The following is a 26,228-nucleotide window of genomic DNA, read 5'->3' on the forward strand; positions in this document are numbered from 1 at the left end:
ATAGTTTAAGGAGATTAAAAATATAGTGTCGACGTACAAACCTGTGTATTTCTTCTTAATCATTTAGATTTAGATTTCCTTTATTAGTCCCACGAGGGGACATTTTAGTAACAGCATTATCAGGGGAAAAAAGAATACAATAAGTGAAGCACACACTTAGGCACACAAAAAATATATATATTTTAAATAAAATACTTAAATACGAGTACAATATTAATAAATTCTAGATTTAAATACTTGTCAAGTTCACAAATACACAAAAATGACCATATATACAAAAATCCCTGTTGTTATTTCCTGTTACGAGAACTTTGTCGTGGTGAAGAGCTGAGCCAAAAGGCAAGGCTTTGTAGACCTTGGGGAAAGCAGCACCATTTTCCCAGAAGAACTAGAAGAGGTTTCTGTCGAGGACAACAACACAACGTAAGGTAGGTTTAGAGATATTATTATTTATTTGAATTGTCATTTATTACATGACAAAGGATGAAAAAAGCTGATTTTAGTGTAGTTATTGATCTGGTGCTTGGGTGTTTCCCTCCCATAAAAAACATAGAGGTTTAATTGAATACTTATTTGTTAGCAGGTGTGTTTCCAAATAAAAGTATTCAAGCAAACCAACTTGTTTTATAAGGAAGGTTTGTGAAGGAAGTTGAACTTTTCTGCAGCCGTCCATGACGAAACATGACGGGCTCTAGGACCCAGCGGGCCTGCACGCTGAAGCACATGGTCGTCAGTCAGAAGACAACAGTTCTTCAGTCATAGTCCAGAACCACAGTCACACCAGGCTGGGCGACACTTTCTCTGGACCCTCGGTGTGTGACCCCCCACAGCATTGAACACTTTTTCTCCCCCCTCTTTCACGTCCGCACACTTTTCTACCCATCCCTCCCTCCAGTCCTCGGACAGAGGTCTTTGAATGGGGATCGGAGTCAAGTGTGGTCGGGGTCTCCTCAGAGCCGGCGTGTGATCTTATCACAGGAAAGACATTTTCTATATGTTTTTTTTCACCCGTCAGCTGGTGTACGATGGTGGAGCCGCAGTGAAGCATCATGAGCCCTGGAAGTGTCAAGCTGACTCTTGTGCTCCAGGCTCTGTGGGTCTCGACGTGCGCGTGCGAGGATGTCCTGTCCGGACCTCCAGCAGGTAAACATCTCACCATTCTGATGTTTACGAGAACTTCCTGAAACATTCATGTGGACAAGAGACGAGAGAGTGTTTACATGACCCGCGATTTGTTTGCGAAACCCCCGAGAGAGTGAATGAATTGTTGATGATGTTTCTGCTCAAGTTCAGTAGAAACGAGTCATTTATTATCATAAGTACATTTTCTTATGTTGCTTTTTTCATATTCATTCATCACCTGTTTAGATCTGATCTATAGCTGTACTGTATCTATTTAGATCAACTATTTTTGCTTATTTAAATTATATTAAATTGAAATTTAACAAATGGTTTTTCATTTAATATTTATAAACCTTGTGAAAATAAGTAATGCTAAAAGATGTATAAATCTGCCTTTTTAAAACATTTTAAAATGGTATTTAACAGATTAAAATGGAGTGCTTTATATGGGTATTTTATAAATGACTAACTGTCCTGTTTTTTTTATGGTTATTTTCAGCTAACTCTAAACTATACAAATAAAATGGTTGTTATCGTTGTGAAAGTGCAGATTTAAAAATGTCTCTTTGGCTCTGTGATGATATTATAAAATTAAGTAAGTAAGTAAGTAAGTATTTTTTATTTATATAGTGTTTTTCCAGTCCAGGGTCACAAAGCGCTTAAACAATCTAAACAATATTCAATAAAGTATATATTTAAAGAAATCAAGATAAAACTGATAACACAACAGGAGTTCCAGAAAATCAATGAAAAACCTGAACAAATAAAAACGTTTAAAGCTATAATAATTGCATATATCTATCCAAAACATATCCACAATTCTTAAGGTGTATTCATGTAATAAATCAATCTAGTTCAAATCTAACATTTCTGTTATTTAAAAGTCTGTAAGCTCACACTAAACTTACCTTGTTCTTTTGCTATTTAAAAAAAAGAAATATTGAACGTAACTCAACCACAATATCGGTCTTACTGCTCATCTTAGTTTCAAAGCTCAGCAGGTCGTAGATCAGCATCAGCACTTCATAATTCTCTGTGTTAATTCCATGCCAGTGCGGGGCTGGTCTGGTTAAAAAAAACATTTCCATCTTCGTTCATCGTCAGTATTGACACAGACTCGGAATCCTGGGAATTAATTACGAGCCGAGGCGAGTCAGTATCAGTGTGACTGAAGCTCGTGGAGGTTATTCATTTATTCATCAACAGTGCCGCGTCATAAGAGGAGAAGGATGCCTTGATGTGTCCTCCCCACGGGCTCGCACACTCGTCAAAAGTCTTCAGTTCACAGACAAAACCCGAAGCGAATTTCTGTGTTGGAGGATTTATTTACCTTCTCGGGGAAGATTCGGCCCAACGGTTACTATAAAAAAAAATGGCTGAAAAATCTCCTAAACCTCTTAAGTGTGGCACTGTTGTGACCTTTTGAACCAGGATGCTGGTCAATATAATGTTCACTAGTTATTTGCAGTTTATTTCCAATTAAAGCAAAATAGTAAAATCGTGTTGACAGGATCAATCAATTTTCACTGAGATTATGTTAGAAAGTAGTTAAATTGTTTGAAAAGAAAGTGTTCATCACTAATATATCCATTTGTATAAATAATATTATAAATTAAACCTGAGATTATATTAAATGTGTGGAGATATTTGACTATTCTATAGATCAGACCTTTTTAAACCTAGTGTTATCTCAGGGTCAAGGTGACCCACAGGCCCGATAAACAAACGTGTTCATGGTATACCTTGTGTTATCTCTGGGTCAAGGTGAACGACCTCCACCACTGCATATGTATTTAAGGAAGTCAGGGAGGTCGTTCATCTTGACCCAGAGACAACACAAAACAATTGCAATTGTTTTTATGCCTCTGGGTCACTTTGACCCTGAGATAACACAAAGTTTTATGCGCGAAAAGTAGTGATGGTTTGATGAAGTTTCATGAAGCGGTATCATTTTGTTTGTCCTTTGTTTTAAACAACTGTTCTAATGAAACATCATTTTTAAACTGATGGCGCCACCTACTGAGCTCTAAACAACATGACACTGCTTCATGAAGCTTCACCAGCCCATCACTACCGAAAATGACGCTTTCCTGTATTTGTACCTCAGATTCAAGAGTAGCATTGTACGTTTTTGGCCTGAATGTGGACGAGCTGTTCAGCATTGGTAGGACATACTGTAGCTCCATCAATTAACTTGTGTTTTGTCGACTTCTGTGGAAGTGAACCATGTTTATCTAGGAATCGTGGAGGTCAGAAATCCTTTACTTTCAAGGACAGGAATAGGCCAGGCAAAAGGGCAGCTTTTGCACAAGATTGGTTTTAGCCTATTGTAGTGAAATTGGGTTGGAGGTCACCTCGTCCAAGATGTAGACCTTGATTCTGAGTTGTAAATGGGTACAATGTCCAAGGTTGTTGAAGGTATGAAGAAGAAAGTGTCTTTCAAGAGTCGATTCGGAGTGAGGGATTGATGATTGAATTATAAGGAAGCTGAGTCGCAAGTATGATCCTACCCACACCAGCATTGAGAAAGAGATTGTGGTCAAAATAGTTTTTTTTACCCAGAGATAAGGTGAATAGCACATGCACATAAACTCGTTTCCCTTGTCTTTCTGTGAAAAGGGGAGCTTCCAAAGTAGAACTACCAGACTGACGAAAACATTCTATTGAAACGTGGTCCTTGTCTGTAGACACATTATTTATTACTAGTACCACCGACGAGTAGATTCATGAATATAGTTACTTTATTATTTTAATTACCATAAGGGCATATGATCTATTTGTCCGGGGCAATATCTCTCCATTCCTGGTGAATTAAATCTAAAAAAAAAAAAAAATCTTCATATCCTCGAATTTGGGTTAACCAAAGTTAAGTTAAGTTAACCCTTGTGTTATCTCTGGGTCAAAGTGGCCTGAAATCCCGATAAACAAATATATTTGTGGTATCCCTTGTGTTGACTCTGGGTCATGGTGAACGACCTTCACCACTGCATATGTATTTATGGAAGCCAGGGAGGTCGTTCACCTTGACACATATATTTTCGGGCCTTCGGGTCACATTGACCCTGAGATAACATAAGAGTTAAGTAAAACATCTAGCTCAAAGAAGGCCAACTGGGATTTTCTAATTAGTTTATCAATTTGAAAAAACAATTAAATAGAAGATATAAAAATGTTGTCCAAGGTTTTCTTTTTAGTAAAATGAGTGAATCAACTGGCTGAATGTTCTCCAGATCCAAATCTGGCAAACATGCTCTGCAAGTGAGTGAGAAGAACGAGTCGGTCGGAGTAATGAGTGGGAATCATTAAGTGCCCACTTTCATGAGCTCGGAGCTTCGTCTCCTGGCTGTCAGGAATCCAAGGCTGTGGAGGTGAAGATGGAGCTCTGCTGCCCCATGCGAGGCATGTTTGCGAAACATATTTCACGACACAGGTTCTTGACTTTTATCGCCTAATCGGACCAGCACCACGCCCCCTCCATGTTTCTGTCCTCGCCAGGGCTCATTTGCGAACAATTTCCTCTAATGGTTGACACGTTGAGTGTCGGTCGGTGTTTTACTAGCCGGCTGCCGAGGCTTGCGTGCGCTGTGCTCTCGCACAAATGAAAGTTGAGCCCGAGAATGTATTTTTGTGCTGCGGTGGAAGATTCCTCAAGTGTCACCCATGTCATGTCAGAGGAGTGTCGTCCCCTGTGAGGTTCGACTCGCTTTTTCCAGATGAGATGTATTTTAGAGAAGCCTGTCAGATGCGATTTGAAATGTTTGGATAGAAGGAACGTTTTGCTCTCCCTCTTCTGGGATCCCGCACTAGGACAGCAGTCATTCCTCTCGGCGGCGAATTGGACTCGTATGAACCTTCCAACAACCTCCCTGCAAGAAACCTGATGCTGGCTCTGGCTATTCTCCCTGGATGTTCACACCCAGACAAGTCAGAGCTGAGGTCAGTGTGCTTCTCCCCGAGTGTCTTCAGTGGGCTGAAATACTTCCATACACCCCCCCACACCCCGAATCTGTCAGAGTCATTTTCACATCATCATAATCCAGGTTTTGACTTATCGTCTGCTTGTTGAGGCTTATTTTAAGGCGTGCAAGCAGAGGTCGGTTATGGAACAAAAAATAAATTGTATTGAATATTATATTTATATGTAACATAATCACCAGTTCATATGAGAGGTTCATGGCTTTTCCATCCAAGCCAGGTGGTCTTGATGATGATGATCTTGAAGTGGTTCAGTAATTGTATAAACTTGTTAAAATGAATGTCTGGTACAAGTAAAGGTACATTAGGTTGTACAAATATAACAATAAGAGGAAAAATAGTTTAATTTAAGAGCTGATATCTGAACATTTTCCATGTTCCTACATTAATAGCTGTGACATTTCACTGACAAAAGCATTATTCATCTGACTTTATGGAAAGAGGAAGAACATCGGTTCACCTCAACAGTGGAGATGATTGTTATTGTGTTTATTTTAGGCTGTACTACTTCACAGTACTAAGTGAAGACAATTTATGTTAGCTGAACATGGTGTACCACCCTTGAGCGTCACAAGACTCTCTACATAGAAAAAAAAAATGATGCCAGTGGACATGAAAATTGTTGCTTAAATACACTAAATTATAGTTAGAAGGTTGCAAAGAATGTTCTTTTTTTCTCGAGTCTTGTCTTGCCTTGAACACTGGACTACACACTGCAGAGGAAGAATAAGGCAGATTGAATGGATGGTCAACAACAGGATGCAAATTGGAATGTTTGCAGGATCTTAGGTAAAAAAAATGAAGACAGTTGATGAGTCAAACATTTCTGTTTGGAAAAGATCATAAATCAACTGTCACTATAAGTCGACGAGTTGAACTGAAATAGTTTTTCATTGGTTGATGATGTTCTTACACGTTAGCCGATGAGGAATCGATAAACTTGTGTACTGTGGTCGATTACTTCTGCCCTCTACCAGTCTCAACAATAGAGGTTGGCTTTAAAATGGGTATTGGATTTCAATTATGGCTTCCATTGATTACGAAAACAAGATAATCAGCAGTAAAAGATAGTTTTGCTTCTAACACCCTGTTCTTGTTCTGTGCTGCGTCCACTGACACTAATGGTACTGTTTATTTAAGAGAATACGTTTCTTTAGCCCAAAGTAAGGTCTTGTGAGAAAGACTGTGAATGTTGTTAAGAAACTTAAAGAATTGAGAGATTACGTAACTATAATTTGTATTTAATTCATCTAATTAATTTGATGCTTAAGATCTGCCAACAAGGCTGAGTTATTTTGTTCAAATCAATGTTTAGGTTGTGTAAGTAAACACAACAATAAAAAGATTTTAAGTTTCACCAGATGAAACAAAGTCCAATTCATGGTGTGACTGACCAAGAACTCAAGCACAAGAAGACTAACACACAAAACCAAAAACGTTAACAAAAAGTCAACATTCGAAAAGAACGAGTAAAGTCTGACGACTGAAAAATAGATGAGATAAAAAAAAACACTATTTTTTTTAATCCAACTCGTATTTGATACCTGTAAAATGAAAAATGAGACCCGAAAAACAGAAAAGTAACAACTTATTACTCAATTCACATTCAATACAGGTATACATTTTATTGGTTTACTGTTCACGATCAAGGTTGCGAGTTTGCTTCCAGCTTGTACAGCTTGCTTTCACTCTAAATTGTCAGAAGTTGTGTGTGATTGGTTGTGTGTGTGTGTGTGTGTGTGTGTGTGTGTGTGTGTGTGTGTATGTGTGTGTGTGTGTGTGTGTGTGTGTGTGTCCTCGCCCTCCCCTGCAGTGGTCGGTGAATCAGTGGTTCTCAAATGAATGAATGAACGTTTACGATCAAAGTCTGTTACAAGTTCATTACCTCATAGGTAATTATGCTTCATTTTAATGTGCATAGATGTTATTATGATCTATTCTTTCCCAGTTTATTCTTGAATAAAGTTCGGTAATCATTTAGGAGGAGTAATTGGAATAGGAATGGAATGTAAATATACATATAATGAGCTGCGAGCCTGCCGAGCCTTTTTGTTTTATTGATGTTTCATCTCTTCTTTGAAGTGCCTTCCTAGAAGTGGACCCACCATGGGCTTTATTTGAATTCTATAACGCATATTCTGATTCGAGCGGGCACAAATTGTAGGGTTGAGCTCATGAATTATACAGAATCACTATAATCATGAGCTATTTAGCAGCTTTGCTCTGCTGCCTGAAGGAGATAATCATTTCATAGATTATACATCGCCTGCTGACCTCAACTTTTTCTCCACTTCTCCTCGCTCCGCTCCAGCATTTTTATGTTCTGAAAACTGCCGGCAGACTTCTGATATCCGAAGGGGGTTCCGTGAGGCCGTAAATGAAATCCATCATTCTGACCAATTAAAAGGGCTTCATACCAACCCGCTCCAGAAGAGACTTTGACCTCTGTCGCCGAGACAGACTTCACGCCGGGCGGCGAGAGTCGTATCCACGGGCGCTCGTAACGGTGTCACCTACCAGTCGGTGCAATAACGCCGTGAACATTAACCTCCTGCTGAGAAGGGGGTGGATTTTGCCGCAGGGTCATTTATTTCTCGCGCACTAATTATGTGCTGACATCCACTTTCTAAATGAGTGGTGCTGGATGTGACAACAAATGAAAGCATTAACTAATTGTCCTCCATTTTTGAATTGGACTCCTGTTCTAACCGTGTCACTCAAAGGTCACGGGGACTTTCGGTGGAGCCCTCAGGCGTGTTGACACAATGTCTCGGTAATGGTCCTTATGTTTATTGTGGAGCCGAGCCAAGATTACCGGGCACTTTTCACCTCTGCTCTCTAATCCTTGTGCACCGTGAACAGTGGCTCAGGTAACAAATGACATCCAGCCAAGGTTGAAGTTCCTGAATGGTTATTCATACAAAAAGGTGATTGAATTTGATGGGACAATAAACCATATTTTATCAGAAAATTCTTGGAAAAATTCAAGGAGAAAGGGACGAATGAATGAAGTGAATAACAAAAAAAAAATCATTATAATTCTTTCCTTCAGGCACAATGGATGTTCCCTTTTTTTTCGATTTTCAGAGAACACTGCTGTGTGCTGACTGTTTTTCAGCTCCTGCTGTCCTTCCCAAGGTTCCAAAGAAAATGTTTTATCTTTTCCGATTTGCTTCTTCATCTTCTGCGACTGTGGTCACCTTAGTGTTTAAAGATTTATTTTACTTTAAGTTGTAGCTATTCGGTTGAAAAGTGTAGATATCATTTTAAAGTGATGAATGTAGGGAGGCGGTTTGAGCTTTATAAAGATTGAACCTTTTGCGTAATTGGTCTTAAATATGGATGCAGTATCTCTTGCGTCACTGGTTTATTAGTAACCATGGTTTTCAAACCATTTGGGAAATGTAGTCTTCCGATTTAGGCAGACTCCAGTCAAGAGGCAGAGTTTGGTTGGACTAAATTATTACTGGGCAATGAAGCCACACCCATTTTTGTAAAGAAAAAATAGTCCCAGATAGTGAAATTAGTATTTAAAGACCAAGACTTTTTTTTAACCATTTGGACACTACATGAAATGCAGCCCTCTGTATATTGTCTTTACTATTTAAAAACCCTGATGCTGCACCTTAGTCTTCCATAATAAATTCATATAAAACAGGATTTAAAACTAGCGTTCTGTTGGAATGTTACCAGTCAATCATTCTTACTGATAAAGACCTTCTGTAATTCATTGATGAAGCAACTATTTAGCCCCCAAACGTTCATTGATCTGGTTCCAAGATACCTTGATTAAAGACTTCTGTCTAGATGAAAGATCATGAGGTCATTCATGTTCAAAATGCTAAGACATGCTTTTCGTTTTAGTTTGCTGTGTCTGTCGTCTAAGCCCTGGAAAGGGACAATCATCACTTTGTCCTAATTCAATCCGTGTGCTGTTTCTTGGAAAATCCCATTTTTTTGATTTGAGATTGTGTTTCTGGGATCACATCTGCTTCATTTGTTTGGAGTGTTCAATATTTTTTGGATGTAAAAAAGTGTCCTTCAGGCTCACTTTCATCCTTGTTCAGAGTTTAACCATTAAAAAAATCCCTTTTAAAATAAATTGGGTAAATAAAACTGTTGACCGATGTGCAGTGGAATATGTTTAATCTCTGGTAAACCTCTCACTTTTTGAAGGGCCGTCAATCCAAATGAAAAAAGGGACGATAATAATAATAATAATAATAATAATTGATAGGTTTTATATAGCGCTTTTTTGGAGGTCACTCAAAGACGCTTTACATTGCATAGAATATACATAAAAGAAAATAAAAAACACGAAAACAAATTCAAAATAGAGTCAGGTATGGTATGGGTGGAGTCAGGGGTCGTATGCTTTCTTGAAGAGGTGAGTTTTGAGTTGGCTTTTGAATGAGTTTATGGAGTCTGAGTTTCGGATGTTTGGGGGGAGGGAGTTCCAGAGGGTTGGGGCAGAAATGGCAAAAGCTCTGATGTTCATCTCATGATGAAAAAGAGCTTCATAATAATTATAATGGAATAAAAAATATATAATACATAGACCCAGTGCCATTATGACATTCTTCTGATTCTTTTCTTTATACTATTTATAATATTTTACTTTGTATACATTGTATTTATAAATGTGGTTGCATGTTTTTTCCCCACAATGACCTTTTGATATTCTTTTAAGTTATTTTGATAGCCAATAAATACTCAAAAGTAGAAAATAATACATTTAAAGAAGAAGAAGAGTTATAAAGTCCTAAAACTAATTATTGATTATATTTATTGTTAAAATAGTAACGAATAGTAAAAATGCAAACTGTCAAGGACCGGATGTGGTCCCTAGGGTCATACTTTGTGAAGGTATGAGCAACAAGAGGCAACTATGGTTCCTTCAATTGCCAAGTTTGTGCGTACATTTTGAATACCTGACTCAAATAAAATTATATTTTCAAAAAAAGTAAGTTAAAAAATATGGCTGCAGTTAGTACCGACTGGCTCTTCTTCATCCCTTCATCTGTTTCCTCAAAGACTATCCATAAATGGCTCAAATGTTCTGATATCACTCACAACTTCATCTGCTTCACTTGTTGTTTAAATCTGGGCTTCATGTGAACTAAACATTAGAATTATCATGGTGTAATGCATTGTAGTTTATTGATATTGTCAGCACAGAATAAAAACAGTAATTCTTTTTTTTAAAAAATGAGAATAATGTTTTAGAGGAAGCATGCGACCGCAAAAGAGGTTTAAATGAATTTCAGGATCAATAATCCCTCATGATCACATTTCAGTAACCGAGAGGATTTCCAGTCCCGCAATCCTTTCACCTCGGTTTTATTGCAGCAGTATAGAAAGCGCTCCTTGTGTCCACCGGGGCGTGAAGTGAGCTGATCTGGGCCAGGACTTTGCTTTATTAGAACTTGTGTTTACACTCAGCTTTATTGAACTTATAAATAACATGTTGGTCCGGGTGCCACTTTTACCGCTCCCTTACTACTGCTGGTGCCTCGCACAAAAGCCACGTCCACATATCACTATGGATATGACCAAATGTCACACGCATGTGGAAAAGAAATGAGCCTTTTCCACTAATATAATTCCATTTATAAGCTAAATTAGACCTCAATAGAAAACCACATTAACAAAGCGGTTATTCACGTTTGAAGTTGTAGAACTAAATGATGTATGGTTGTGAAGTAAGTCTTTAAAATTGACGTGGTAAGTTCTTTATTGAAGGCGATGGCCATTCCAGCTGCGAGTGTTAACTTCATAATCCAGGAATACTGTGTGGTTTGCTGCCGTGCTGACTCTGAATGTATATCATGGGCTGGTTCAATTATGCAGGTGTCACAGTGTATCATCGTTGTGTTAACATCTGTGCATTCAAATGGCTCTTTTACTGTTCTTTAAGTACAGCTCACGTGTCATGTTCGCCGAGAATGAAAGTCTTTATAATTCATAGAGGTTTCTGACAAAACAACGATAAACCTTAATCTACGATTTACAGATAGTTGGAAACATCGACCATCTGGTCAGGTGAGTTCATAGATCCAGGCTTCTTATGGATGTAGGACATTACTAAAGTGTTTATCGTCTATTGTTGATAAGACGCTTATATGGAGGTCGTTCCTGTGGTATCTTTTTTAAATATTCATCTAGGACGAATAGTATTTTAATTTATTCATATTATGTAAGACACATAAAGACATGTAGAGAAAGGTTATAGCAGCCTTGTTTTCTTCAGTTTATTGTACATTTGCATGTCTGGTTCAACTAAAGGTTCATTTGTTTGTACAAATATAATGAGAAGAAGAAAAATAGATCAGAGGAGTTTGAGTTTGAGAAGTGATAGTTACAGATTTTACATGTTTTTTCTTAATAATAACCACTTCTTACATCAATACTTTTAACATTGTCCTGACAAAAACAGCGCTTTTAGGCATTCCATATTTAATTTACCGTCATGATACACATAGGAGTAACTACCATTGTTTTATTATCTTTTTCTTTTACAAGTCCTACAAAAATATGAAATTATCTTTCATACAGGAGATACATTTTTTTCTTGTTCTTTAGAAAAAATGTTTACATTTATTTCCCTTCTTCATTTTCCTCTCGTAACATATCCACAATCTTAAAACCGTTCTTTTGTTATTTAATTGGACGTTTACAAAATGTAGATGTTAATCTTGAAAGTGACAAAGACATAAACGGGGACGATTTATCGTTGTCTCCAGGCGCTCAGTAGAGCAGACTATAGAGGAGGCTGTTTTTCAAAAACTACCTTACCTTCCTGCAGCCTTATCACAATGACCCTTTGGGGTACATCCTAATCTAGATGATGGGTGAGTGCTGTGGTTGACTTGGGGTTGGGGGGAATTTCAAGACTTTGGTGCACCATAGTAGCGTCTCATGTCAAACCAGAGGTTACCTGATTCATAAACTCATAATATAAAGTATCGTTATCCTCATCCAGTCCAAGTTAATTTGTCGAAAATTCACTTTCCCCTTTAAATATATGTTCCTGTCATTTGTGACCTTTCTGGGAATCTCTTCGCCATATTCCCAAAACACATTTTTCCAGATTGAGCGATTTCTATGCGTGTGGTAGAATCCTTTCTTTCTTTCTTTGCCTTCGTCTGCTTCTCATCATCACGCTAACACTAGGTGACGAATGCTGAGCTGGTCAACTTTGGCTCTCCACTATCAGTGGTGGTAGCTTTGTGATGAACTCCAGACTGGGGGGTTTTTCGGAGAAGAGGACCAAAACACGGCTCAGCTGGGGGTGTTTGACCCCGGTTAATAACGCCGGATAATAAGCAGACTCAGCAATTTTGGCTGGGTGACGCATGCATCCTCAGACACATGTGAACCTTGAAGAAAAACCTCCAGGGTGCCTGTGATAATAACATTAATCTGGGATGAGTTTGTTTGACTTCAGAGTTCAACCTTGCAGTCCAAACAGAAATGAATGGACCTCTCCCATCACTGGATGCTATTTGCTTTGTGAAGATATCCAAGTGTGCTAATATTTACAAGTAAATGTTTGTTTCATGTACTTTACTTTTCATTTTTTTTTTAAATCTTGGCTTCTCAAGTCCTTTCCTTTGAGTTATTACAGGGCTAAATGAATGAAACTGCTACTGACGGTGTTTTATCACGACTAATTCTGATAATGTGAAGTTATTAAATACTTCACTGCGTGCCACTGGACTAGAAAGGCAAAAAAGGAAGTTCAGAAATCACATTAAATTTAAAAAAGTTTGTTGACAAACCCCCCAAAGTATGACTCTGTTTCCCTACTGTTTAGAAACACTCAATTGAGCATCCTCGGAATAAAGCACGGAATAAGCAAAGATTTGATTTAGGAAGTTTGCATGAGAACAAATGAGGCGAAATAACTCCAGCTGTGTCAGGAAGGGACCAGAGCTGCCAAATGGTCTCCCTGCTGTGTCAGCCTGATTGCTGTGACTTAGTTTGGCTTTCCTGACTGTTTATGATGCACTTTGTCTTTCCACCTCGGGGAGGTTGTTTTCATTGGCATTTATTTGATTGACTGGTTGAAGCATTGCACACAAACAACACAAATTGGTTCGCATGCATCAAGCCTTGATATATCGGAACGAGCTCTGGGACATTGTTTCATAACAATGTGTCCAGAATCAAAATGCTTTATTAAGCACGACTAGCTAATAATAATGTTCAGCTCAGTTGTCTTTGTCTTTATCCTTGTCCAAAAACACAACTTTAAAAACATCCAAATACCTATTATAACGATAGCAAGGGATGCAAACGGGAACAACTCCAGGTAAATATCGCAAGACAGTATTTACTGAGAGTACTTCCTGTTTGTATCCCTCGCTATTCTATAAACTTCTGCTACAAACTAGCTTAAAATATACATGTATTTTTCGGAACAATTCCTCTTGTCGAGGTTCAATACAAGATGGACGTTACAGAAGACCAGTATGGAATGGAAGTATATCGGTGCCAACAGAATATTGAAAGGTTGATTCAGTATATTTCAATTATTCAAAACTTTTCATTCGTAGGCTTTAAAATTCAATACTAAACAACTGGAAGCCTTTTAAATTCAAAAAAAAAAATCAAAGCCTTGCAAATTCAACATAAATTCAGATCTACTTGATCGTACTTTCAGTCAATCATACATAAACGATCAGGTGACAACATTGAAGCACTGTCGCGTAAATTTAGGTATTTTTCCTGAAAAAGTGTCAACTTTGTTTTAACGTCTTAAGTTCAAACATCATACACAACATCTCACGCTCAATCGGTGGTTTCTGGGGTCAAAAGATTTAAGCAGGAACAATGTTCACGCTGACGGACAGATCCTTCTGTATAAGACGGTTTGTAGAAGCCCCGCCCACAATGTCTGTAGCTCAGTCAGTTAATGTGTCCAGACATTAGTCTTCTGGAGTTGGGGGTTCGAAACCTGCTCTCAAACTTTTTTCAAGTGATGTCATGTTTCAGAATTATCTGGTGAGGCAGACTCTTGATAACGCTTGTTCTGCGAAAAAAGGTACTTTCGTTAAATGAATCACGATGATTTTCCTCTTCGCGATCAGAAAAAAAATGCAATGAAATCATCCATTTCGACTGTATTAACAGTTTATATTCGTTAATTTGAAACATTTCTGACATGGATCACACTGATGTTAATGAAGACGAGCTCCGGTGTAAATGTTAATATTTTAAATACATTAACACAAATACTTTATTTACAGATACGATTTGGGGCTTGATTGAAACATCTTGAGAGGAAGTTCAACAGAAATAAAAACATGTTTTCGATATCCATCTTGCACGTGCCAATATCAGGATATCGATATTTTTTTGATATATCGTGCTGCCTTAGATCTGAGCAGTAAATATGTGGGACACCTTCAAACCTGTCAGGATGTTCACACATTTTCATTCTCTTTTTATTCTCTTTCAACGTTGACAAGTAAAACCACTCGTGCACGCTCTCTTAGTACATGAGGCTCCGGCTTCATTTTGGCTGCGACTCTAAATGAACAAAGTTTCGGTGCATTAACTGAGCTAAACAGTCGAAGCGGGGCTTCAACAAATGGTCTTACCGAGAAGGATCTGACCGTCATAGAAAACTATCGTTTCTGTTAAAATACTTTGATGTCAAAATCTACTGATTGATCATGAGATGTAGTTTAAGATGTTGAAACTCTAGACGTTAAAACAAAGTTATACTTTGTCAGGAAAATACCTAAACTGATGTGGCAGTGATGACATCTGATTGTTTAGCACTGTAGACCTGCTTTTATGTTGAATTTGCAAGGCTTCGAAAAATGTTAATATTGAATTTAAAAGGCTTTGAATTAAAAATATTGAAAAATTAAAATCGAAATACAACAAATTCAACCTTTCATCATTTGAAATATTAAATTCAACCATTCAATATTCTGATGGCACTGATATATTTCAATAGCAGGGAGATATTTGGATGTTATTTAAGTGTCTTTTTGGAGGAAGGTGAAGACAAAGACCACTAAGCTCCAGTCGCTAATAAAATGAACATACATTTTTTCCTATAACATTAAAAGAAAACAGAATATACTGAAAATAACCCCAACCCTTAGTCGACTTGAGTAGAAGTGAGTGAGTTTTGGCTAAACTATCACTTTATGACCTCCATACCTATTGTCTCAAACAAAATCAGTTTGTCATTTTTTGGTCCTGATGGGCCACCGTAGTTCAATTTGGTCACCAGCGATCTTTCACCTCTGTTGGGCTTTTACTTTTTTTTACAATTCAATCTGTTGATATGAGTTAATTTATAACATACTTGGTATGATACGGTTTTGGGACTGGGGCAACAGTGTGTGTTTTAAGGTCCAGTTTTTATTGGACTTGCCCAATACCAGAGATATCTTTAGAGATATCTCCAAGAAAAAACACGAGTGATTCCACTCTGATGTTTAAATACGACTTACTGTTGTCTGACTTTGTTCTGGCAGAAAATATGGATGCAATCTTTAGGTATTCCTGATCCAGAAATAATGTATTTAACATCGTTCAGGATCACCTCTGGTCTTTCTAACATATGCTACAAGTATTAGATAACATACCTACGTTAAGCCAAGACAGCCCTACCAGAGAAGCAGTAGCTCCGACAATAATCTTAGATGTAAGCTTAAGCACCTCTGTCTTTGTTTTTGAGTAGATAACATCCCTATGTTCCCTGGCTGAAATATAGGGCCTTCAAAAATGCATGCCTGGAGGAAATGTCGACCCAGAAATAGGAACGTTGACTTGGAAACGGAGTGAATGGACACAATGAACTCTTAATGCCATCAATAGTTATGACATTGTACTGACAGAAACAGTGTTTTTTTTTTTCTTCTGTCTGTGAAGATTGTATACATTTATGTTATCAGTTTCCCCAAGACTGTAGATGACTATCGTACTGAGCATGGAGCTTTGAAACCCATTGTACGATGTTCCAGGAAGTAATACACAGTCCTTTGAGGAAGTCCTTACTCTTTGATTGAAATATATTTCACTTTCTGTCACAATTCTCCTCTCTGTTCTCCGTCAGCTTAACTCCACTTTACGCATGTATGGGGACAATATCGCATTTTCCTGAATTAAACGTATCCAATTGTGTCCATTCTGGACCGTGTTAGAACTCTGTCAGAACAGACTGAGCACAGATAATGGCGCACTGGGAACAATTCCCTGGAGCTCTGCCTAATCCCTCGTCGCATCCTGGACACTTGCCTTGTGCTGTGTGTTATCATGTCAGCAGCAGCTCCTCTCGGCTCCTCGTGCTTCATTGCCGGGAAAAGAAGATGGAAGTGGGGCTTGGGAGGGGGTGGTTCCGGCTCGTCCGCGAGCTACCGGCTCACATTGCTCGAGAGTACCGATTAGCTCTATTCATGTCGTTATGGCAGAGGCTCAATTTCACCAGGGGTTGATGAAAAGAAGGCGGACAAGTGCTGGAGTGGAGTGCTCTGATGAAACGACTGGATACTGAGGGACAATTTAAAACACGGGGCTTCACATCACAGTTCTCTAACTCGGCAAAAGAGAAGCACCGTCTCTGAATATGATTTTTGGGGCGCTGGAAAAAGTGATGATTGTCACAGCTAATGGTGAACGTTTTCCTTCAGTCACAAGTTCCGTTAGTTCAATTGGTAAATTGAAAGTTTGAGTTTCGCCGGTTCAATTCTCGCTCTCGACATTTTAATTTTACTTGAGTTTTTTTAATTTTATTTTATAAAAACATTTTTTTTTAAGTGTATTTGTGTGTGTTTGTGATAATTGAGTAGAAAGTATCTCTGATGTCAGATGACAGGTTGTTAATATCTTTAGTTTTTAAATCATTTGGATTATTCTGTATGATATACAGTATGTGACGGCATATTTAAAATGTGTTTTCATTTGTTTCTAAAGAAGGAGCAATGCAATGTTATATGCAGAAAAATGTACTGGAAAAGAGCCTCACCCGGAATATTTTTCACCAGCCGCCACTGCATGTGGGCCCTGCTTGACTTCACTGCATCATTTGCTCCCTTTAGAATTTACTTTTGACAACTGTGTTCTCCACTAAATTTATTCCATCACGTTTAACATCAACCAAAACTGTTGTTATCTTAGAGGTAAGGTGAGAAAATAGGTCTTTAAATGATGTGAAAAATTACAAAAATATTCAAGTAGTAGATGCAAGGATGCCTTTCTTTAGTAAAGCATTATATTTAATTATATCAATATTTTAAGTTAAGGTAAGATAGAACTTAAATTGTTTCCAACTAGCCACAGCAAATAAAGCAATTAAAAAAAACAATTAAAAAAACAACAAAAATAACATAAGAACAAGAACAAAGAGAAATAAAGAGAAAGAACAAGATGATACAATCTAAGGCTAAAGATAAAGATACATAATAATAATAATTTACACCACCATTTAAAGCATTTCATTTAAAAAGATTTAAACACAATCAATTTTTATTTCTGACCTCATGTTGTTAACATAATTACAAGCAAATCCTGTCTGGAATCAAGCAATCACTGTGTTTCTATAAGAATGAAAATAGTTGTGGATAATACTCTTAAACCCTGAGACCAAATCAAGATAAACCCAAGAGACAGAGACCAGGGAAAAAAAGATCATCAATGGCAAATAAAATCTCAAGAGAACTGAAAAGTAGTAGAATATTGAGATCAAAACAAGATCAAGTAAAATGACTGCCCCAGTATATATATATATTTGATCTAAATATATCCACCTTTTAAGTAACTTCTCTCTCCTTCATCAATCAGTATGTGTTAGTTGAGTTAAGGGTTCTCACTTGTCCTCCACAGGAAAACCTCTGAGTGATTATCACCGACCAACAGTGAAGCAGAGGCACTATGGGACAACTGTTCCTCTTCAGTTCACCGGACAAGACTGGAAACCCTTCACCTGGTTGGACTCGCAGGTAAAGCATAATTTCATCTGAACTCTTGACCATTTCTAGTCGGTACACTTTACAAATGTTCTCCTCAAATAGAAATAATTGATCTCTCTTCACAAGTTCACCTTTGTAATCCCATCAACTAAATATATACAATTTTATTTTTATTATTCTTGTAAACTTTTTGAAGTTCAAGTAAAGTCGTCTTTTTGTTGGCGAGTGTCACGTCTTCATCACCATCAACATCATTCTCAATCATCCTCTAGTCTTTGTGATGTAACCTTTGTCATTTTCCACGCGTCATTTACTCTGTTGAATCTCATTTATATGCCCACATCTAAATATTTCATCCTGGACTGAATGTAAGACAAGTTTTACTGGTTTGAACTTTTATAGAGCGTGTTGAGGTGGCACAAAATTTAGCTGTGTGAAATCAGCTTTTTCGCTGATTCAGCTTTTGACTCACCTCATTTATTTCCTCTCCCTTCATATCTCCTTTGGCTTTATGAGCGCAAACACCACATGGTACGACCAGAGATGGCTCTTATTTCTACATTGACCCAGTACCCTTGATTATATTATGATTTGATGATATATTATATATGTATAGGATTTTATATACCTAAATAATCAATAACCGTAATTGCATTTTGCATTTTCTGAGGAAAAACAAAGAAAACAATAAAAATATCAGTAAATAAGAAATCATTTTGAATCAAATTTTGGTACCCCCTCCTCAAAAAAAGTTAAAACAGACGACCTTGAAAACTGAGTTTAAGTAACAAAACATTTTACATTTCTCTTTATTTATGTCTTCCCATTAATTGCCATTCATCTTGGTTGAAATATTTAATATAACTATATATATATTTTTTAAATATAAAAAATACATTGAGAAGGTCCAAAGATGAAGATGATACTAATAATTATTACAATATTTATTTCTATCTTGGTAATAGGTGGTCAATGTATCTATACATGTAGTTATTTGTATTTAAGAATGCTAAAATACAGGTATTTCATTTAAATTAATAAAACTTAATACAACTTTAAATTTGTTCAATATAAATAATACATTTGTCCTGATACAGCAAATAATTGTATATATTTAAGATACAAAATGTATTTTACTGATTTACTGATTTGTTGCTTTTTAATTATTAAAATGACTCATTTTATTTTGATATTAATTTAATGTAATAACTTTTGTGTTTTCCAAATGTTGCTATATACTGTATGTATAAAATGAGTTATTAATAACATTTAAGTAAGTAAGTAAGTAAGTAATTTTATTTGTATAGCGCTTTTCCAGACCAGGGTCACAAAGCGCTTAAACTGTTTTTATCATCAAAACTCTTCATGCTGACTATCATCCTCAATTGGTTTTTTAGCAGTTGCATCCTGTTCTACGTTTATCATCACAGATAATCATTAATCTTTGAAGGAAACAAAGAAAATAGTTTGTGTCACCGTTAACTCTGACCACCGAAGAAGAAAGGTGAGACTGCAGAGGGAAATAAAAGACTGATCAAGGACTACAAAAGAAACATGTCCACATTTTGAACCTCTGTCTGTCGCTCATTGTGCAGCGTTAAGTGAGTCATTTTATGATCCATCAGCATACTATGTGGAGATGGATGGCACCTTGACCCCTGACGTCCCCGCTGACCACAGCTGACCCAGATTGAAGTGTGCGATGTGGTCGAGTGTGATCGCCGGTGGACATGAGTGTGATGATTGATATTGAGCCAGAGAGAAGTCCAGGGAGGAGGAGGTGTGGAGTTTGTCCTCTGGAAGAAAACACAACCACTTCAAAACCACTTCGATATGAAGTGACGTGAGATTTGGCTAGATTTACATATTCCTTAAAGGTCAACTAATGTGAAAACTCTCCTGACTCACTCACATGTTTCAAATGTTGAAGTCTTCCTCTCCAAGATGCAGTAAGTCTCTCACCATGACCATGTTTTGAACTTTGAAACATGATCAGCTGGTCCTGGTTCTGTAACATTACTTTATAAATTTCTCCCCCGTATGAAATCTCTGCAAACAAGAGGTTACGAGAGTGGAGTCCATTATGACATAATGATGGCTTCAGTCCTCATTATCAGCTCCTCCATCCAGCTTTAATCACACCCGCTTTGTTTTTACAACAAGTCCCTTAGAGGTGGAGACTTCCTGGATTGATGACCGGCGACATAAAAACTTCGAAACATTTTCTAGTGTTAATTTTTCAATGAAAAAATAGTTTTGTACAAACAGACACATACAGAATCAGGTCCACGATCCAGTTAAAAGGCGATTAAATCAAGACATTAGTTGACCTTTAAATACTTTTAATTTTTGGAAGGTTTGCTCTTTTAACAAATTTGTCGCGAGGCTAGGTTCACCTATCTTCTTATGGGTCCTATGCACATCAAACTTGACAATGCAGTTGTGTGTATGTGTTTTATTACTCAGAATTTGTACTTTTGTACCACACAATGTTGTGTTTATACTTTTGTTTATGATATTTCTGAAGCTTATACATCTGTAAGTGCCTGAACTTAAGGTCCGCCATGACTTCCCGGTGCAGCCTCGTAGTCAGCAATAATCACGTTTGACTTTTCAGTCGAAAACTACATTTAAAATTAATCAATTCATCGAAGAAAATCACCAGAGTCAAATTTGCATTTTTTCCAATGGATCAGAAGCAACTCATGGGAGAATTGTGGACTTTGGTTTATGGGCTGAACCGGTACTTTTCAATTCAGATCGCTAATCTAATATGAGATTTCTAAATGACTTGACTTCTTCAAAACCACTCACTGTGACGCATTAATAAAACATTTCTATTTTTTTTAAACCTCTGGTGGAATTAACCAACATACATAGGTTTTTTTTCTACTCCTTGATTTTCCTTCCAGTGTTAATCTTCTCGCGTCACTGTGTTTGGCTGAATGTTCCACGTTTTTTCCCGTTCTGGCTGGAGCTTCACATGTTTAATGGGAAGCACTCGAGCGTAATGATCTCCCTTTAATCAAACCTCTTCCTCCTCTCAGCCTTCTATGTTATCTCCACAGCATCACCCCAAGTCACTGAGGCTCTTGATTGAAGTGGATCGCGATCAGCTGGTCCTGGTTCTGGAAAAAAACGAGTGAGTACCCTCCTGTCCTATTTATGGATTTCTTTTGCAAGCGAGAGGTCTCCGGACTATAATTATGACAACAGATGTCGCGTCGAGGCTTGACTTTGGCGACGAGGACGAGTCATTTTCCTTCTCCTCGTGTTCGCTTGTCGCGGCTCGAGACTTGAAAGACTCGAAGTTGTGCATACATCAGTGAGACGTTGATGAATACCGACGTGCTCCCTCTTCTTGTTCCTTTGTCTTCTTTATTTGATCTGTTGGAGGAACACATGGGAGAAGGCGGCTTTGTTGGAGCGCCGCTCGCGGGCTGCTCTCCGAGTGTTAAGATACTGTCAACAGAGTGTCAGTCAAAGAGACTCTTAAGAAAGGAAGCAAAGCTAGAAGGAAGACTTTGTCTGACATCGATCCATTTAAAGTATAAACTGGATACATTATTAAAAAAACTAATTAAAATAACAATGTGGCTAGATGGGGAAAAAAAAGGAGAAAAGTATTTTTAAGATTGACACCATCGATGAAGTACAAACACATCTTCTCCAACATCAAATATGAAGTGATATATAATATTATAGAAAACAACCAATTACTACTAAGAATAATGACACAGAATGACAATTCAAAGCTCCTGGACTACTGAAACAATAGTTCGGGAGCTTCCAGGTGTAAAAGAAAACTATGTATATTGTTCCATCTTATTTGTCTTTTTTGTTTGATCCTTATCCTCATGTATACATTGATAGATGCATTGTCCTCATGGACTGTCACTCCGGATCCAGAGCCATCTTGAAGCCTTTTCCGCTGCTTCAGTGATGTTCTTGACGCTCTGGTCCTGGCTCCACCTGATGCCCACTACACTGAGGGATCTGTAGAGTGACTGGCCCACAGAACCTCTGCAGCCTTCCTCAATTGGCATGCATGTTGCCTTCCAGCCCTGCTCTCGACAGCCAATGAGCAGATGTTCATATTTGGTCCTCTTACTCTCATGGGCCTCACCCCGGTGGTCCTTAGATTTGTCATTACTTTATTCTTAAATAGATGTTGAATGTTTGTATCAGTGGGAACATCATCTAAATGAATAGGAAGAACTAAAATCTGCATAATTTCTGTTCTGGTTACTGTACATCAGTACATTAGAACATTAGCCTTGTTACTGTACATCATTCTGTACAGTACATTGTGCATTAATTTGGTTACTGTACATTATTCTGTACAGTACATTAGTACATTAGTTTGGTTACTGTACATTATTCTGTACAGTACATTAGTACATTAGTTTGGTTACTGTACATTATTCTGTACAGTACATTTGTACATTAGTTTGGTAACTGTACATTATTCTGTACACTACATTAGTACATTAGCCTTGTTACTGTACATCATTCTGTATAGTACATTAGTACATTAGTTTGGTTACTGTACATTATTCTGTACAGTACATTAGTACATTAGCCTGGTTACTGTACATCATTCTGTACAGTACATTAGTACATTAGTCTGGTTACTGTACATTATTCTGTACAGTACATTGTGCATTAGTCTGGTTGCTGTACATTATTCTGTACAGTACATTAGTACATTGTCCTGGTTACTGTACATTATTCTGTTCAGTACATTAGTCTGGTTACTGTACATTATTCTGTACAGTACATTAGCCTTGTTACTGTACATCATTCTGTATAGTACATTAGTACATTAGCCTTGTTACTGTACATTATTCTGTACAGTGCATTAGAACATTAGCCTGGTTACTGTACATCATTCTGTACAGTACATTAGTACATTAGCCTTGTTACTGTACATTATTCTGTACAGTACATTGTGCATTAGTCTGGTTGCTGTACATTATTCTGTACAGTACATTAGTACATTAGCCTTGTTACTGTACATTATTCTGTACAGTACATTGTGCATTAGTCTGGTTGCTGTACATTATTCTGTACAGTACATTAGTACATTAGCCTTGTTACTGTACATTATTCTGTACAGTACATTGTGCATTAGTCTGGTTGCTGTACATTATTCTGTACAGTACATTAGTACATTAGCCTTGTTACTGTACATTATTCTGTACAGTACATTGTGCATTAGTCTGGTTACTGTACATCATTCTGTATAGTACATTAGTACATTAGTCTGGTTACTGTACATCATTCTGTACAGTACATTAGTACATTAGCCTTGTTACTGTACATTATTCTGTACAGTACATTAGTACATTAGACTGGTTGCTGTACATTATTCTGTACAGTACATTAGTACATTAGACTGGTTGCTGTACATTATTCTGTACAGAGCATTAGTACATTAGACTGGTTACTGTACATTATTCTGTACAGTACATTAGTACATTAGACTGGTTGCTGTACATTATTCTGTACAGTACATTAGTACATCAGCCTGGTGACTGTACATTATTCTGTACAGTACATTAGTACATCAGCCTGGTGACTGTACCGACTATCATCACTCTGGTTTACATGTCAAGTCAAATGCTCTCTGTGATTCTTTGAGGCAGTGGGTGATTCTTATGACAGATACAAAAACAAACACTGAAGTTGAGAAATCTGAACAAGTTGTTCCACGTTAACCATCAGAGACCAGATGTTACAATGACATACGCAGGGCGGGACGATTCCACAAGAATAAGACAGAGCGGAATTTTTCTTTTTTTTAAATTAAGATCGGCCATTTTGACTCTCCGATGACATTAGACCCCAACAGAATGATCTACTTTAGCATATCGTCAAGGTCAACATTCATGCAATTCAACGGATATATGCCTTTCCATACTAAGAGATTCATTATAAACCAATGATAAGGGTTACTTGAAAAAAATAAAAATCAACTGCTGTGTTCTCTTCCCCGTCATAAAAGTCACACATGTTCCCTGTGAAGAACAATCTGCGGTTTTAAAGTGTGTTTGTAATCACAGAAACTGGCTAACTAAATGTGTCTCTGGTTTGAGTCACTGATGTTGTTAAGAAGAACCTGATTTGATTGATGGAGCAATATGTTTTCCATCCACTTCTCCGGCCACACATGAGCAGCCAAGCAACCAGCCAGTGTAATAGAAGGAACAGAGAGAGACAGCGGATGTGTTTCAGAGCCAGACTCAGCACAAACCCCACTTCTTTCCTTAAGTTAATATATGTAAATTCCAGCCGCAGACAAAGCTTTCAACACCAGCTGCTGCAATTTAACGTCTGGGAGAATATTTGGAAACTCGTGGCTCGGGTCTGTCAAGGTACATGTTCCTGCTTTTGCACAGGTATTCGAGCAAAGCCGACTCACCGATATGTGTCAAAATTCTACTTGCGCGGCGGACTAGACTAGAGGGTCGGATAAACAGCTGAAATCATGTTTTAATAGCACTTATTTCCAGTGGATTGTCACAGGTGCAAAAGCACCGTGCCATTACAGCTGCTTTAAATCCACTCTGGCTGTCGTCTCTCAACCATCGTGTTGGATCTAAAGTCCACATATCACCGCCGGAGCCAAGAAGAACATAGGTGATGGATTGAGCTGGTGGAGTCCAATGAGCCTGAACACCTTTTGTGCCAACCTTTGGGCTCCTTTCTTGAAGGACACCGATGAATGAAAAACGCTCCCTGCAGAAAGTACAGTACTGTTGTTCAACTTATGTAATCCATATCGCCATCATACACATTTATGAAGGGTATTTTGGTAAAGAAATACTGTTTGCTTTCAGACTTTAGTTCTTATTTGACTACAATAGCTTTAGATCTGTTCTTGAGCTCCTTGGCCTGTTCCACATCTGTTAAACTCAAGGCCCGGGGGACAAATACGGGCCACCTGATTCATTTTACGTGGCCCCTGAGATGGTCGGCTCAAAATCAAAGTACAAAAATGTTCCTGTTGACTTATTGATCTATAAATATGTGTGTTTAAGATGATATGAGATTGATGTCAACAATTATAGATGTTCATTAAGAGTTAACCCGAAAACAAATGTGTTTGTGGTATCCCTTGGGTCGTCTCTGGGTCAAGGTGAACGACCTTCATCACTGCGTATGTAATTATGGAAGCCAGGGAGGTCCGGGTCACCTTGACCCAGACACAACACAAGGGATAAAACAATGAATTTGTTTTTGAGCCTTCGGATCACCTTGACCCTTAGATTCCACACGGTTTTACATATTTTGATATATATTATATTATATATTTATTTAGCTTATTCTGTAGGATCAGTTTCTTAAAAGATGATATCACAATCAGACCCGTACTTAATTTCAAAGACACTAATTTTTGTTCTTCCCTTGATCTAAAACTGCAAATTGATTGTTGCCCCTTTCGGCCTATTCTCTCAACGTCAGTCATGAGAAGTCAGTGCTTACACAAGGCATTCTGTTTCTACAACATGCCGAGTAACGGTGTGATCCTCTGCTTCACACAGCCATAGAAACCTATATACCTAACCTATAGTAGAAGAGCGTTCAGGTAGAAAGTCAGACGTTGAAAAGCAATCTGGTATGTTTTAATCAAGAACTATGTGTTTTGTAATGGATTAACATTACGTCAGGCACCAGACTGTTAGGCGAACGATGATCTCGGTAGACAACCGTTGCCAGGGACGATGATGAGAAGGTGATCAAATGAAGAGCAATCATGTGTCCATGGCTTAAGGGTGGATCAGAGACGGGCTGTTGTCACAAAGTAAATAAATCCATTCTTTCAGCCCAAGATACGGTGCTGTTGTTGAATGGCTTTTAAAGCGTTTAAAGCTCTACAGGGTCATTTGTTTTGTTAGACACCTGCCATTTCTTTTCTGGTTGCTTTGTACTGATATTACAATCATGACCACCAAGAAAAGTGCCTGCTTAGAACTAAAAGATACATCAATAGACATTGTTCAGTATACAATTTACAAATACAACATTTGCTATTATGTGTTTTCCGTGACTATTATTGCAGTTTAACGTTCATCTCATTGACATTAATGTGTATCTAAAGACACGTTTTAACATATACACATAAGCCTTGATTTCCATTGTGGTTCCTGCTGGGAGTAAAACGAACTAAATCTATTTTAATTTTTCAATTAAGCC

The 26,228-nt window shown here is 37.7% G+C and overlaps 1 protein-coding gene across 1 annotated transcript in view; it reads left to right on the forward strand.

Annotated features, from left to right (window-relative positions):
* Positions 1–1,027: 1,027 nt before the first annotated feature.
* The window catches only part of adam12a (ADAM metallopeptidase domain 12a), a 100,557-nt gene continuing 75,356 nt past the window's right edge, over positions 1,028–26,228 (forward strand). The window contains exons 1-3 of the mRNA XM_087784250.1: positions 1,028–1,143; positions 17,944–18,059; positions 21,098–21,171. Of these exons, the coding sequence (XP_087640376.1) occupies positions 1,050–1,143; positions 17,944–18,059; positions 21,098–21,171 (284 nt within the window). The 5' untranslated portion in view covers positions 1,028–1,049. The remainder of the gene's footprint in view (positions 1,144–17,943; positions 18,060–21,097; positions 21,172–26,228) is intronic.

Source organism: Callionymus lyra, chromosome 2 (assembly GCF_982586985.1).
Source record: "Callionymus lyra chromosome 2, fCalLyr1.hap1.1, whole genome shotgun sequence".
Lineage (NCBI taxonomy): Eukaryota > Metazoa > Chordata > Actinopteri > Syngnathiformes > Callionymidae > Callionymus > Callionymus lyra.